Source organism: Octopus sinensis, linkage group LG28 (genome assembly GCF_006345805.1).
Source record: "Octopus sinensis linkage group LG28, ASM634580v1, whole genome shotgun sequence".
Classification (NCBI taxonomy): Eukaryota; Metazoa; Mollusca; class Cephalopoda; order Octopoda; family Octopodidae; genus Octopus; species Octopus sinensis.
The window spans coordinates 1,891,176-1,907,653 of record NC_043024.1 but is presented as its reverse complement, the minus strand read 5'-3'; the positions used below and the strand labels follow the sequence as shown (position 1 = coordinate 1,907,653).

Sequence of the window (16,478 nt, the reverse complement as noted above, 5' to 3'; positions counted from 1 at the left end):
TCCCTTCTGTGTTTAGCCCCTTGTGGGTAGTAAAGAAATATATAGTAGAAGACACCTGCCAAAGGTGCTGCATATAATATATAGCTTGGGTTATGTTGTTATTGTTGTTCATTTTTATAATAGTTCTGTCTGTTTTGTGTCACTGCTGTGCAAGTAGTAGTAGTTTGTGGTGGTGGTAGTAGTAGTAGTTGTAGTGGTAGTGGTTGTAGTAGTAGTTTGTGGTGGTGGTAGTAGTAGTGTAGTGGTAGTGGTTGTAGTAGTAGTAGTTGTAGTGGTAGTGGTTGTAGTAGTAGTTGTGGTGGTGGTAGTAGTAGTTGTGGTGGTGGTAGTAGTAGTAGTTGTAGTGGTAGTGGTTGTAGTAGTAGTTGTAGTAGTTTGTGGCGGTGGTAGTAGTAGTTTGTGGTGGTGGTAGTAGTAGTTGTAGTGGTAGTGGTTGTAGTAGTAGTTTGTGGGGTGGTAGTAGTAGTTGTAGTGGTAGTGGTTGTAGTAGTAGTTTGTGGTGGTGGTAGTAGTAGTTGTGGTGGTGGTAGTAGTAGTAGTTGTAGTGGTAGTGGTTGTAGTAGTAGTAGTTGTAGTTTGTGGTGGTGGTAGTAGTAGTTTGTGGTGGTGGTGGTAGTAGTAGTGTAGTGGTAGTGGTTGTAGTAGTAGTTTGTGGCGGTGGTAGTAGTAGTTTGTGGTGGTGGTAGTAGTAGTTTGTGGTGGTGGTAGTAGTAGTAGTTTGTGGCGGTGGTAGTAGTAGTTTGTGGTGGTGGTAGTAGTAGTTGTAGTGGTAGTGGTTGTAGTAGTAGTTTGTGGTGGTGGTAGTAGTAGTTGTAGTGGTAGTGGTTGTAGTAGTAGTTTGTGGCGGTGGTAGTAGTAGTTTGTGGTGGTGGTAGTAGTAGTTGTAGTGGTAGTGGTTGTAGTAGTAGTTTGTGGTGGTGGTAGTAGTAGTTGTAGTGGTAGTGGTTGTAGTAGTAGTTTGTGGCGGTGGTAGTAGTAGTTTGTGGTGGTGGTAGTAGTAGTTGTAGTGGTAGTGGTTGTAGTAGTAGTTTGTGGTGGTGGTAGTAGTAGTTGTAGTGGTAGTGGTTGTAGTAGTAGTTTGTGGCGGTGGTGGTAGTAGTAGTTTGTGGTGGTGGTAGTAGTAGTAGTTGTAGTAGTTTGTGGTGGTGTAGTAGTAGTAGTAGTTTGTGGTGGTGGTAGTAGTAGTTGTAGTGGTAGTGGTTGTAGTAGTAGTTTGTGGCGGTGGTAGTAGTAGTAGCAGTTGTTGTAGTAGTAGTTGTAGTAGTTTGTGGTGGTGGTAGTAGTAGTAGTAGTAGTGATTGGTATATTTGTTGTAGTAGTAAGTACCAGCAGTCATGTGTAACAGTTCGGTGGTTTGCTCTCCGACTTCAGGTACAAAATAGAAGTGAACCGTGTCCCTGCCGGTAACTGGATCCTCATTGAAGGCATTGACCAGTCCATTGTGAAGACGTCCACAATTACCGATGTCACTGGACCAGACGATGTATGATAATTTTATTTTATTTTTATTGTTTTTACTGTTTGAAGAACCTTTCTATATGTCTTTGTATCTTGTTTTGTTTTTTGTTTATTTTCCACCTGCCTTCTGTTATGCACACCTTTCCTTCTTTGGACACAAAACTCTGCTTGCGAAGACCTGTTGAGGCAAGTGAAATCGAAATCGATCAAAAGTCAATGGAAATTGTAGTCGTGATACCATTGCCGGTGGCACGTAAAAAGCACCAACCGATCGTGGCTGTTGCCTCGCCTGGCCCCTGTGCCAGTAGCACGTAAAAAGCACCAACTGATCGTGGTCATTGCCAGCGTCGCCTGGCCCCTGTGCCGGTGGCACGTAAAAAGCACCCACTACACTCACGGAGTGCTTGGCGTTAGGAAGGGCACCCGGCTATAAAAACACTGCCAGATCACACTGGAGCCTGGTGCAGCCTCCTGGCTTCCCAGACCCAGGTCGAACCGTCCAACCCATGCTAGCATGGAAAGCAGATGTTAAATGATGATTGTGATGATGTTATTTTCTGTGTGTGCGTGTGCATGCACGCATGTGTATGCCTTGCATCAGCAGTCTGGGGAAAGAATTATCTGTCTCTAGGGCTCCCGCTCTCTTTATCTTTGTCTCCCTCCATCCCACTCTCTCATATATGTACATATACACACACAAGAGGGTGCTGAGAAGTTCCTGGCTTTAAGGGTATCACGAAAGGCCTAGTTGGAGGCCTAACCTTCCACGGTCTTTGACAGGTATTAGAAAAACTGAAGGACCGCTGCAACAAGTGTGTGAATCTGAGAGGGGAATATGTTGGATAAAGTCATATTAACTGACCCTTCTGTATTTTCTTTTACCCCAAGCCATTCAGCAGCCCCTCATGTATAGATATATGTATATATAAATCAAAACATTACAGTACTACTACTGTGAGGAGTGGAAAATCTGTTTTGGACACAGTCCTCTATATATATATATATATATATATATATATATATATATAGAGCAGTGGTTTTTCAACCAGGGTTCCGCCAGTACAGTCCAGGGGTTCCTCAAGAAGTTACAAAACTGCTAAAATCGACAGTAATTTTTAATTCTCCTGTGCAGATATTTGTGCATAAGACTATTAAATTATTGCACAGGGGTTCCTTGAGCCAGTGGAATGTTTCCTTGGGGTTCCGCTCCAGCAAAAAGTTTGAAAAGCACTGATATAGAGTTTAGGGTTTTGATGAGTTTTGTAAGGTGCTGTGGTAATTTAAAAAGTGGTGATCAGATATCCAGAAAATTCCGTTATCCAGCAACTCTCTGGCCCCCACTGGTGCCAGCTAAGAGGAGTTTACTATAATAGCTGATTGATGTCCCTTTCAGGTGTATATATTCCGGCCCATCAAATTCAACACCAGCTCTGTTATCAAGATTGCTGTCGAACCTGTCAACCCTTCAGAATTACCCAAAATGTTGGACGGTTTGCGTAAGGTCAACAAGAGTTATCCTCTCTTGAACACTAAGGTAAGTGCTCGCTTTTATTTCATCCTTGTCCTGCCTTGTAGAGGTCACTGCTAGCTCTCACTATGCACATGCAACCGTGTGCTGCCATCTGTTGGCGCACTGCAGAACTAGTCCAGAAACTTTTCTATACCACCTTGCATATACACCTGATTATACATACACTTTAGATGAGTTGTAGTGCACCTGAGCACTGTACACAATTATTATTATTATTATTATTATTATTATTATTATTATTATTATTATTATTATTATTACTACTACTACTACTACTACTACTACTACTACTACTACTACTACTACTATTACTACTACATATATATTGTCAATAATAAAAGGGTAAAATTAATTAATTAATAATTTTACCAAGTAGTGTTCAGTATGTAAAAAGACCATTTACTGTATATTTAAAACATTACTTTATATAATTAGGGTTCAGCAAAAAAATTCACTTTACCATTCACCGAACTTTTAGAAATAGTAGAGGAAGTAGTTAAATTCTTTGGCTACTATTTCTAAAAGTTTGTGTGTGGTAAAGTGAATTTTTTGCTGAACCCTAATTATATATATATATATATATGTGTATGCTTGCTGCCTGACAGGCCCCCATGCTGGTGGCATGTAAAACGCACTATTTGAGCGTCCCTGAATAAAGATTGTTTAAGGATGGTGAACAAAACATTCGTGTTTTCTATCATTATTATTATTATTATTATTGGAGACGCAATGGCCCAGTGGTTAGGGCAGCGGACTCGCGGTCGTTGGATCGCGGTTTCGATTCCCAGACCGGGCGTTGTGAGTGTTTATTGAGCGAAAACATCTAAAAGCTCCACGAGGCTCCGGTAGGGGATGGTGGCGATCCCTGCTGTACTCTTTCACCACAACTTTCTCTCACTCTTACTTCCTGTTTCTGTTGTACCTGTATTTCAAAGGGCCGGCCTTGTCACTCTCTGTGTCACGCTGAATATCCCCGAGAACTACGTTAAGGGTACACGTGTCTGTGGAGTGCTCAGCCACTTACACGTTAATTTCACGAGCAGGCTGTTCTGTTGATTCGGATCAAGCGGAACCCTCGCCGTCGTAACCGACGGAGTGCTTCCATTCCATTATTATTATTATTATTGTTATTATCATTATTATTATTGTTGTTATTATTATTATTATTATTATTATCATTATTATTATCATTATTATTATCATTATTATTATTGTTATTATTATTATTAAGGCAGTGAGCTGGCAGAATGGTTAGCACATTGCACGAAATGCTTAGCAGTATTTCACCTGTCTTTGCATTCTGGGATCAAATTCCACTGAAGTCAACTTTGCCTTTCATCCTTTCAGGGTCAATAAATTAAGTACCAGTTACGCACTGAGATCGATGTAATCAACTTAATATCTCCCCCCTCCCAAATATCAGGCCTTGTGCCCATAGTAGAAAGGATTATTCTTGTGATGATGGTGGTCTTTTTTCTTTTCTTTTTCTTTGTTAGGTTGAAGAATCTGGGGAGCATATCATCCTTGGCACCGGTGAACTCTACCTTGACTGTGTCATGCATGACTTGAGAAAGATGTATTCGGAGATTGGTAAGAAAGGGTTTGATTCTTGTAGAATGGTATTGTTTAGCACCAAGTCATCCCCGATTGAACAGATCTCTGGTCAGAGGCATTCCACTACTGACCACCCCAACACTTCATATATTAACCCCTTCCCCCACCCTTTTTTTCTTACCATATTTCTGTTGAAATACTTTGCCTTTGTTTAAATTCATTTTGGAAATAACGAAAAATTTAGTAAAATTACTTTGTCGTTATTAAATTGATGTTTTTACACTGTGGCCATGCTGGGGCACTGCCTTGAATTTTTAGTTGAAGGAATCGAACCCCCCCCCCCGTACTTATTTTTTGCTGCTTGGTACTTATTCTGTTGGTCTCTTTCACTGAATTGCTAAGTTATGAGAATGTAAACACACCAATACCAGTCGTCGAACTGAGAAAGGGGGACAAACAGAATCACACACATATATATATATACGACAGGCTTCTTTCAGTTTCCGTCTACCAAATCCACTCACAAGGCTTTGACCATCTCAAGGCTGTAGTAGAAGACACTTGCCCAAGGTGCCATGCAGTGGGACTGAACCTGGAACCACGTGGTTGGGAAGTAAGCTTCTTATCACACAACCACTTCTGTGTTTTGAAAATAAATTCTCATAAAATGAAACAAGTAAAAGAGTAAAGAGTATTATCATCATCATTTACATAGTCATGGCTGAGTGGTTAAGGAGTTTGCTTCCTAACCAGATGGTTTTGGGTTCAGTCCTATGAATCATTTTTGCTTTTTCTCTGGAAGAAATTGACTGTGGCCTTGATCTGAAGAGTGATACGCTCTGTTGGGTTTTAATACCCAAATCATGCAATACTTCATGACAGGACCCCAAAACCCCTGTCGGGAGTTGAGAGTCTAAATCAAGGCTGTTCTGTGATGGGTTAGCTAGGTCTGCAAAATTCTCCCATCTTCTAACTACTCTCAATTTTGCTGTGAAATATAAATTATTATAAATTTTTGTTCTTGACAGATATTAAAGTAGCTGACCCCGTTGTGTCGTTCTGTGAAACTGTTGTGGAAACTTCTTCGTTGAAGTGTTTTGCTGAAACGCCAAATAAAAAGTAAGTTGAGGGCTTTAACTGTTTTGTTGCCATATTTCTCTTGAAATACCCTGCCTTTTTTTCAGTTAATTTTGAAAAATAATGAAGAATTTAGTACACTTTGTGTTATTAATCTTTAGCACAGCGTTTTCTTTAGAATTGTTTCCCCTGCTGCTGCCCTGTTACTACAAGGAAGAAAACTCATATGGTGACGTGATGCACCTACAGTGTGCTAAAGGTTACGTTGGTATTTCATCATCATCGTCGTTTAATGTCCGTTTTCCATGCTAGCATGGGTTGGACGGTTCAACTGGGGTCTGGGAAGCCAGGAGGCTGCATCGGGCTCCAGTCTGATCTGGCAGTGTTTCTACAGCTGGATGCCCTTTCTACGACATCCACTCCGTGAGTGTAGTGGGTGCTTTTTACGTACCACCGGCACAGGGGCCAGGGAAGGCTGGCTACACCAGGGGAGGCTGGCATCAAGCAGAAATTTTGATGGAGAGTTTTAATTTAGAACATTTAAGGGCACTGCCTTAATTTTTTTCAATTAATTTTGAAAATTAGGAGGAATTTATCGAAATAATTTTGTTGTAATTAAGATGGTGTTTGGAACACAAATTATCATGAAATTTTGATGGAACGATTAAGTTTAAATCACGAGCCTGGTGCAGCCTCCTGGCTTCCCAGACCCCGGTCGAACTGTCCAACCCATGCTAGCATGGAAAACAGATGTTAAGCAATGATGATGATGATGTTAATCCTTTTCTGACCGTATTTCTGCTGAAGTACTCTGCCTTATTTTTTTTCAATAAATTTTGAAAATAATTAGGAGTTTATTGAAATAATTTTGTCATTACTGACTGGCCTCCGTGCCGATGGCACGTAAAATGTACCATCCGATCATGGCCGTTTGCCATCCTCGTCTGGCATGTAAAAAGCACCCACTACACTCACGGAGTGGTCGGCGTTAGGAAGGGCATCCAGCTGTAGAACCACTGCCAGATCAGATTGGAACCTGGTGCAGCCTTCTGACTTCCAAGACCCCAGTAATTCAGAACCTGAATTAATATGAAATTTTGATGTAACGATTAAATTTAGATCACTTTAATCCATTTTTAATCATTTTTCTTTTGAAATAATCTGTGTATATCTCGATCATTTGTGAAAATAACAGTAGGGGTAGCTAGTGTTGTCACAGCAACAGTTGCTGAAATTAGGATCATCTGACCTTCCTACCCAACACCTTAACCTCATGCACACCCACCCACCCACCATACTTCATAATGTTTTTATTCGTTTTTCTTCCCCCCACCTCTCCACCAGGAACAAGATCACAATGATTGCTGAACCATTGGAGAAGGGACTTGCTGAAGACATTGAGAACGAGGTCGTCCAAATCAGTTGGCCCCGTAAGAGACTTGGTGAATTCTTCCAGACCAAATACGACTGGGATTTGCTGGCCGCTCGGTCCATCTGGGCGTTTGGTCCCGATGCTACTGGACCCAACATCCTTGTTGACGACACACTGCCCTCTGAGGTAACAATCTCTCTCTCTCTCCTTTTTTCTTTTTTTTTATGTCTTTTTGCTTGTTTCAGTCATTGGGCTGCGGCCATGCTGGAGTATCCAGGTAACCTCTTGAAGGGTTTTAGTCAAACAAATTAGTCCTGATACTTATGTTTTTTTTGTTTTTGCACTATCACCTCTCACGACTGAGGGCATATGTCCCCAGCATGGTCCCACCTATATACCCAGAATGATGGATCAGTAGAAACAAAAAGAAAACAAAACAAAATGATGGTAATTATGTTAATATTGTTCCTTTTCTAATTACAGGTAGATAAAAATCTTTTGGTCTCTGTGAAAGATAGCATCGTCCAAGGTTTCCAGTGGGCCACAAGGGAAGGCCCCCTGTGTGATGAACGTAAGTCAGTTTTGGCCAACTTTTGTTGAATTCCAAGTCTTGTGTAATGTGTGTTCAGTATTCTAGTTCTTCATCATCATCTAACGTCCTTTTTCATGCTGGCATGGGTTGGACGGTTTGACAGGAGCCACCCAGGCTAGATGTCTGTTTTGGCATGGTTTCTACAGCTGGGTGCCCTTCCTAATGCCAACCATTTTAGCTACAGACCACAAAACTACTACAAATGAATTATTATTATTATTATCTCCTTTTTCTCTTTGCCACAGCTATCCGTAATGTGAAATTCAAGATCCTCGATGCCGTTATTGCTGGGGAACCCATCCATCGTGGTGGCGGACAAATTATTCCAACTGCTCGGAGAGTCGCCTATTCTGCCTTTTTGATGGTAAGTTTAATTTTAGCGTCGACAAAACCTTACCTGACGTTCAACCTACAAGAAGGAAGAAAGGAGTTTATTTCTGAACTCGGATACTAAGACGAATAAGAGTGTTGTTATTTATAATTGTGTGAAGCCAAAATATCAGGGAGAAGAATGCTGTGTGTGTGTCATTGCAGGCGTGGCTGTGTGGTAAGAAGCTTGGTTCCTAGCCACATGGTTCCGGGTTCAGTCCCACTGTGTGGCACCTTGGGCAAGTGTCTTCTATTATAATCTCAGGTCAACCAAAGCCTTGTGAGTGGATTTGATAGACAGAAACAGAAAGAAGCCCATCATATATATATATATATATATATATATAAAAAACTTAGATATGTTTCGACCGAAGATTGGTCCAGGCCATGTCTAACTTAATAGCACCACCTGATAGGATTATTTGAATCCTGTTTAAGTCAAGTTTTGTTTATGGTCCATTCAAGTAGTGAGTTTTTGTTGGGTGAGTTGTATCCAATTATGGGTGGCTTATCTGGTATTCCTTGAAGGAATCTATCCAGACTCCGTTTAAAGTTGATGGATCCTTTTCCTCTTTGATCTCTCGGGACAATTTAAACAGGGCAGGGCCTGTGAGGAAAAGAAATTATGTTGCAGTGTACATGTATGGTGTGATCTTGAATTGGGCAGGGGACGTATGGCCCGTGGTCCCAGTCTTGGGATATATATTACACACATACAGGGTGTCCCAAAAGTCGAACACACCATTCCGGTTTTCATTTCAAATAATTAAGGCATTTTATTTTATTATATTTTTTTCTGCATGTTTTATTGTAGAGGATGCTCAATTTGAGTATTTGTTACGATTAATTTCAATAATGTGTTTTTGAAATCAGTAAGGGTGTATTTTAAAAAACCAGGATGGTGCACAACTTCTGGGACACCCTGTATATATATATATATATATATATATATATATATATATATACACCTATACATACATATATACTCTTTTTTTTTTACTTGTTTCAGTCATTTTGAATGCGGCCATGCTGGAGCACCGCCTTTAATCGAGCAACTCGACCCCGGGACTTATTCTTTTGTAAGCCCAGTACTTATTCTATCGGTCTCTTTTGCTGAACCGCTAAGTGACGGGGACATAAACACACCAGCATTGGTTGTCAAGCAATGCTAGGGGGACAAACACAGACACACGCATATATATATATATATATACATATATACGACGGGCTTATGTATGTATGTATATAAAAATATAAATATATATGTCTATGTGTGTCTGTTCCCCCCCCCCACACACACAGCTTGACAACCGGTGTTGGTGTGTTTATGTCTCCATAACTTAGCAGTTCAGCAAAAGAGTCCAATAGAATAAGTACCAGGTTTAGCAAAAAAAAAAAATTCAGCATTACTTATAGCTTTACATGTGCGCTTCAAGATCCACTGTTCCAAAAAAGAATTATTCCACTTTCTCTCGAATGTTTCTAAATTTTTATGACATCAACAACATACGATTCTTGCTGAAAAGAATAAAATTTCTTGAATGGTTAGAGAAATTCAAAAGATCGTTTTGGTCCAGTGGTAGAATGCCTGTTCTGTTTACAAGAAATATGGGTTCAAATCCTACGTGCAACCTTTGTCTTTTTCTATGCAAAAGGATTTTTATTCAACTCAGTATTTACATGTTACTATTTATAGCTTTATATGTGTGCTTCAAGATCCACTATTCCAAAAACGAATTATTTCACGTTCTTTCAAAAGTTTTTGCTACTAAGAATAAAGTTTCAAAAATAAATAGAGAAATTCAAAGGATTGCTTTGGTCCAGTGGTAGCACACCTGTCATATGTTTACAGCAGATGTAAGTTCAAATCCCAGGAGGAGCCTTCAGCATTTTCTATCGAAAAGATTTCTTCAACCCGACATTTCCGAAAAGCTCTATCTACGACGATTTCATCTCAATCGAAGGAGAGGGGCTTTCTCCGTCCGGGTTGCAGATCCATGGAATAAGCTGCCGGACAAGATGGTGAAGATGCCGACGACCACTCGGTTCAAAGTCTCTCTTGACCAGAAATGGCCTGAACTCTTTGTATGACCACCCTCCCTGTACATAACTCCATGTCCCCCTACATGGCCTTGCTTTTGTTCTTTGAGCCAATAAAAATTGAATTGAATTTCCATGTTATTATTTATAGCTTTTTGTGCTTCAAGATCAACTGTTCCAAAAATTTCAATAATATCTTATTCCTGTTTGCTCTAGGCTACACCACGTATGATGGAACCCTATTTCTTTGTGGAGGTCATGGCTCCTGCTGATTGTGTCTCTGCAGTCTACACTGTACTGGCACGAAGAAGGTGAGATACTTTCTCATTTTACACACTCTCTCTCTTTATTTGTGTACCTGTTTGTCTATCTATCTATCTCTATATATCTATCTGTATGTCTGTCTTGCTATCTATGTGTTTGCCTGTCTGTCTGGCTTATTACTTGGACTCGCAATGGTAAGATTGTGGTTTCAATTCCTAGACGGGGCTGTGTGTTGTGTTCTTGAGCAAGACACTTCATTTCATGTTGCTCTAGTATGGGCACTGTCCTATGACTAAAACCAATGAAAGGTAAACTCAAACCAGTCCCCTAATGTTTTTGTTGTTATTGTTTTTTTTTACCATTTTTATCCCTCTTCTTTTCACAGAGGTCATGTGACTCAGGATGCCCCCGTACCAGGTTCACCACTCTACACCATCAAGGCCTTCATTCCAGCAATTGACTCCTTCGGTTTCGAGACTGATCTCAGAACACACACGCAGGGACAAGCCTTCTGCCTTCAGTCTTCCATCATTGGCAGGTTAGTAACCATAGCGATAATCTGGGGTGAACTGCGGGTCAGTAACCATAGAAATAATCTGGGGTGAACTGCGGGTCAGTAACCATGGTAATAACCCAGGGTAAAGAGCAGGTCAGTAGTCATAGCGATAATCTGGGGTGAACTACGGGTCAGTAACCATAGCAATGATATAGGCTGAACTGCAAGTCAGTTACCATAGCGATAATCTGGGGTAAGCTGCAAGTTAGTGTGTAATAATAATGATAATAATAATAATCCTTTCTACTATGGGCACCACAAGACTTGCAATTTGGGGGGAGGGGACCAGTCACTCACACTGACCCCAGTATTTGACAGGTACTTATTTCATTGACCCTTAAAAGATAAATAGCAAAGTTGACTTCAAGGGCATTTCAACTAAGAATAATAATAATAATAATAATAACAATAATAATGGTTTCAAATTTTGCCACAAGGGCAGTAATTTGGGGGAGGGGGTAAGTCAATTACATCAACCCCCCCCCAGTGTTCAACTGGTACTTACTTTAGAAACCCCAAAAGGATGAAATTAATGTTATGATCATTCAGTCCTTTGTTTGTCAATGAATTGCATCCAATGGTGAGGCTACAGTTGAGTAGTTCTAGGGTTGTAGGGAGCAGAGTGTCACCCCTTAATTACCATCACTCCAGGTCCATCCTGAGCCAGAATGGAAGCCCCTATCTCATTGGGTAAGACGATTAAAAAGGTTAAGAACCACTGGCATAGTAGGGGCCTTTTACATGTCACCAGCGCTGGTCCTGACTATGGTTTCATTTGGCTTAACGAGTCTTCTCAAGCGCAGCTAATTGCCAATTACTAATTGTCTCGGTCATTTGTCATTGCCTCAGTATTTGCTTTCTTTTATTTTTATAACTTATTCAACATCAATGGAAATTGTAGCTGTGATACCAGTGCCGGTGGCACGTAAGAGAACCATCCGAACGTGGCCGTTGCCAGCGCCACCCCGACTGGCCTCCGTGCCGATGGCACGTAAAAAGCGCCATCCAACCGTGGCCATTGCCAGCCTCGTCTGGCCTCTGTGCCTGTGGCACGTAAAAAGCACCATCCGATCGTGGCCGTTTTCCAGCCTCATCTGGCCCCTGTGCCGGTGGCATGTAAAAAGCGCCCACTACACTCACGGAGTGGTTGGCGTTAGGAAGGGCATCCAGCCGTAGAAACATTGCCAGATCAGACTGGGGCCTGGTGCAGCCTTCTGGCTTCCCAGATCCCCAGTTGAACCGTCCAACCCATGCTAGCATGGGAAACGGACGTTAAATGATGATGATGTTGATGATGATAATTTTCTTTTTATTTCTAGATTGTTCCCGGTGATCCCTTGGATAAAAGTATTATAATCCGACCCCTCGAACCGCAGCCTGCTACACATTTAGCCCGGGAGTTCATGATTAAGACTCGTCGACGAAAGGTACGAATTAAAGGAGATTTTTCTAAAACATCTTTTGTAGCCGGAACCTTGGGCAGGTGGCTGTGCGGTAAGAAGCTTGCTTACCAGCCTCATGGTTTCGGGATCTATCCCACTGTGAGACATCTTGGGCAAGTGTCTTCTGCTATGGTCACAACCCCAATCAATGCCTTGTAAATTAAACTGGTAAGCAGAGACTTAGAGAAGCCTGTTGTATACTTTTTTACTCTTTTACTTGTTTCAGTCATTTGACTGCGGCCATGCTGGAGCACCACCTTTAGTCGAGCAAATCGACCCCAGGACTTATTCTTTGGAAGCCCAGTACTTATTCTATCGGTCTCTTTTGCAGAACCGCTAGGGTTACGGGGATATAAACACACCAGCATCGGTTGTCAAGCGATGTTGGGGGGACAAACATATACACGCACATATATATACACATATATACGACGGGCTTCTTTCAGTTTCCATCTACCAAATCCACTCACAAGGCTTTGGTCGGCCCGAGGCTATAGTAGAAGACACTTGCCCAAGTTGCCACGCCGTGGGACTGAACCAGGAACCATGTGGCGTTAGGAAGGGCATCCAGCTATAGAAACATTGCCAAACCAGATTGGAGCCTGGTGCAGCCTCCATGGCTTACCAGACCCTGGTCGAACTGTCCAACCCATGCTAGCATTGAAAACGGATGTTAAATGATAATGATGATGATAATTTTTATTTTTCTAATGTGGAATTTTGAAATTTTCTCTTTTCAACAGGGCCTGAGTGAGGACGTCAGCATCAACAAGTTCTTCGACGACCCTATGTTGTTGGAATTGGCCAAACAAGATGTCATGCTTAACTACCCCATGTAAAAGACAAAAGGAAAAAGAAAAAAAATGATGAAAATACAAAAAAAAAAAAAAAAAATTTTCCAGGGGAAATTCTGTTGGAGAATGGAATTGAACCTGCGAAGTGCAGCTGTAAAAAAAAAATCTACACAAACACTCTTATCCCAACCACTTCCAGCTTTTAAAAAAAAATCTTTGGTCCCCGACTGGAAGGTTCCGGGATTAAGGAAAAAAATGAGTGACAACCTCCAAAGATTTAAGAAATTTGTATTTGTTTGGGGGTGGTATGGGGTTTTCTTTAGGGGTGGGGTTGGATTTAGATTTGGAGTTAGAGGTTCAGTTCTTCACATGTGTACATAAACCATTCCATGGGGTGGGAGTGGGGTGGCAGAATGGTAAAATTTTGGACTAGGTGTTCTATGGAGTTTTTTATTCTCTCTCTCTCTCTCAGTTCTGGGTTAAAAATCCTGCCAAAGATTGTCTTTTGTGTTCCTTGGTGGTTGATAAGATGGGGCAGGCGGGATGGGGGGTGGGTTCCTGTGTATCAGTCAGATCCTCAGAATTTAATTTCATGGATCAGGCAATGACTTAACATCTTAATTTATGGTTTTGTGATAGTGTGAGGACTACTACTACTATCATTATTATTATTATTATTATCATTATTATTATTATTATTATTAATTATTATTATTATTAATTATTATTAAGAGGTTGGTGGATTGGCAGAGTTGGTCACATGCTTACTCTGTGGTATTCGTTTAGGACTCTTTTTATGATCTGAGTTCAAATCCTATCAGGGTCACCTTCACCTTCCATCCTTCCATGCTCCTCTGTATGTCAATATATATACATATCTGTGTGTATATACATGTGTATATATATATATATAATGCAAATAAGAAAATGGAGAAATGAATTTAGTTTATTCATCGACTTGACTTTCGGAAATCCAACATTCTAATATTAGAAAGTTGATGAACAAACTAAATTTGTTTCTCCATTTTTTTTATTTGTTTTATAAATTTACAGTAAAAATATTTCTTTACCTTCACCAGATTAATACAATAAATGACTTAATTGCATTGCAGTTAAAAACATTTGTGTATTTAAGAATCTGGGTACTTTACCAACAGTATATTGGATAAATACTATCCCTTAGTAGGTTACACCCATAACCCCTAACTTACTTTGTGTATATATATATACACACACACACAGTTATATATATATATGTATGTATATACCTTATACATATTCTACTCATTCTCTCTCACGCCATCACTGATACATTACTTTTAATATTCATGTTATTTACAGAATCCTTTCATAAAATAAATGCATTTCATAAAAATACAATCTGAGTTGTTATTTTCTTGCATTTTTGTAATTTAAAAATTTTTTTTGTCTTTTCCATTCTTCTGTATATCTGTCTATTTGTCTGTCTGTCTGTTTGTCTCTCTCTCATACATACATTTGTTCATTAATTCATTCAGCTGTGATACCAGTGCCGGTGGCACGTAAGCAAACCATCCGAACGTGACTGTTGCCAGCGCCGCCCCGACGGGCCTACGTGCCGGTGGCACGTAAAAAGCACCATCCGACCGTGGCCGTTTGCCAGCCCCCTCTGGCACGTAAAAAGCACCCACTACACTCACGGAGTGGTTGGCGTTAGGAAGGGCATCCAGCTATAGAAACACTGCCAGATCAGACTGGAGCCTGGTGCAACCTTCTGGCTTCCCAGACCCCAGTTGAACCGTCCAACCCATGCCAGCATGGAAAGCGGACGCTAAACGATGATGATATAGGTCCAACTTGCACAGAGTACAAACGATGGAGAAAATTAAAGGGGTGGATGAAAGGTATTACAAGTCCAATAGCTGTTTCTGGTGGCTCAGATCCATAATAATGTTGGTAGATTTAGTTCATCACAATATGCAGCTGTATGGATGCAATTAACATAAGACAAGCCTCCATCATCAGGGTAGAGAAGATCTTACATCTCACGCCTTACCACAAGGAAGTTCTCTGCATCGAGCTCTGAAACACACACACACATATATATATAGCATATAGTTCTTTAGCAAGGGAAGTTGCTAATAAAAACGTCAATACTCTAATGATTGGACTGAATCATTAATCCAGTAACCATGAAATACCTCTGTGCAATAAAAGGCAACAACACAGGAGTGGCTGTGTGGTAAGTAGCTTGCTAACCAACCACATGGTTCCGGGTTCAGTCCCACTGTGTGGCATCTTGGGCAAGTGTCTTCTGCTATAGCCCCGGGCCGACCAATGCCTTGTGAGTGGATTTGGTAGACGGAAACTGAAAGAAGCCCGTCGTATATATGTATATATATATATATATATGTATGTGTGTGTTTGTCTCCCTAGCATTGCTTGACAACCGATGCTGGTGTGTTTACGTCCCCGTCACATAGCGGTTCGGCAAAAGAGACCGATAGAATAAGTACTGGGCTTACAAAGAATAAGTCCCGGGGTCGATTTGCTCAACTAAAGGTGGTGCTCTAGCATGGCCGCAGTCAAATGACTGAAATAAGTAAAAGAGTAAAGGGTAACACTCGTGAATGACTTCACGTTCAAGGTTTTATTCCAACTTGAGTATACAATGTTCAATAAAGATTTCTGGGAAGAAGAAAGGTTTTGAACAACTAGCCATGTGGCTTTCTGGACGTGAAACTCAAGGTAACCTCATAGACTTACCATAACTATCTTTATCTAATTATTCTGCTACTTAATAACTTAGACTGTGCTTCTCTTCTGGATTTACCATTTACCGACGATACAAACAATAACTCTGAGCACCTTTTCAAACTCTACCTGTCTCACACCCATGGACATATTTACAAAGTCAGAAAACAGCACAGCTCCTTCCATGACTTTCGGAAACATTTTTTCACGCTGAGAGTTGCTGAAGCATGGAACAAACTGCCGGCGTCAGTTGTTAGTTGTCGGAGCACTGCATCCTTCAAAACTTCCATGCTTCCTGAGATTCGCCAACACTACACCTGATCTTTCTCCCCTCCATACACACACAAGCATGTATCTGACGCATACACTGTTCACTTCCCAGACATTTGTACATTACTGCATATGCTTTATACACACTTTCTGACAAGCTGTGGTGCACCTGAGCACTGTATACAATAATTTCATTATTATTATTATTATGATATATACATGTGTATGTGTGTATGTGTGTGTTTATGGTAGGCTTCCACATAGTTTTCCTAAATAAAATTCACTTAAGGCTTTGATCAGCTCAGGGCTACATTAGAAGATGCTGGCTAAAGATTCTGAACTTGAGAAGGGGAAATGATCTTAGGATCCAAGAACTCTTAAAATGGAAATGGCATTAGGGATAGGGACAGTCTTATTGTCTATAAA

General features: G+C 40.7%; 1 protein-coding gene across 1 annotated transcript in view; it reads left to right on the top strand.

The window, feature by feature from the left end:
- Positions 1 to 13,149, top strand: part of LOC115225762 (116 kDa U5 small nuclear ribonucleoprotein component-like) — a 36,300-nt gene extending 23,151 nt beyond the window's left edge. The window contains 12 exon segments of the mRNA XM_029796707.2: positions 1,372 to 1,483; positions 2,852 to 2,992; positions 4,486 to 4,579; positions 5,572 to 5,662; positions 6,965 to 7,178; positions 7,476 to 7,563; positions 7,830 to 7,948; positions 10,210 to 10,304; positions 10,643 to 10,770; positions 10,773 to 10,795; positions 12,133 to 12,240; positions 12,999 to 13,149. Coding sequence (XP_029652567.1) covers positions 1,372 to 1,483; positions 2,852 to 2,992; positions 4,486 to 4,579; positions 5,572 to 5,662; positions 6,965 to 7,178; positions 7,476 to 7,563; positions 7,830 to 7,948; positions 10,210 to 10,304; positions 10,643 to 10,770; positions 10,773 to 10,795; positions 12,133 to 12,240; positions 12,999 to 13,094 — 1,309 coding nt within the window. The 3' untranslated portion in view covers positions 13,095 to 13,149.
- Positions 13,150 to 16,478: the final 3,329 nt, after the last annotated feature.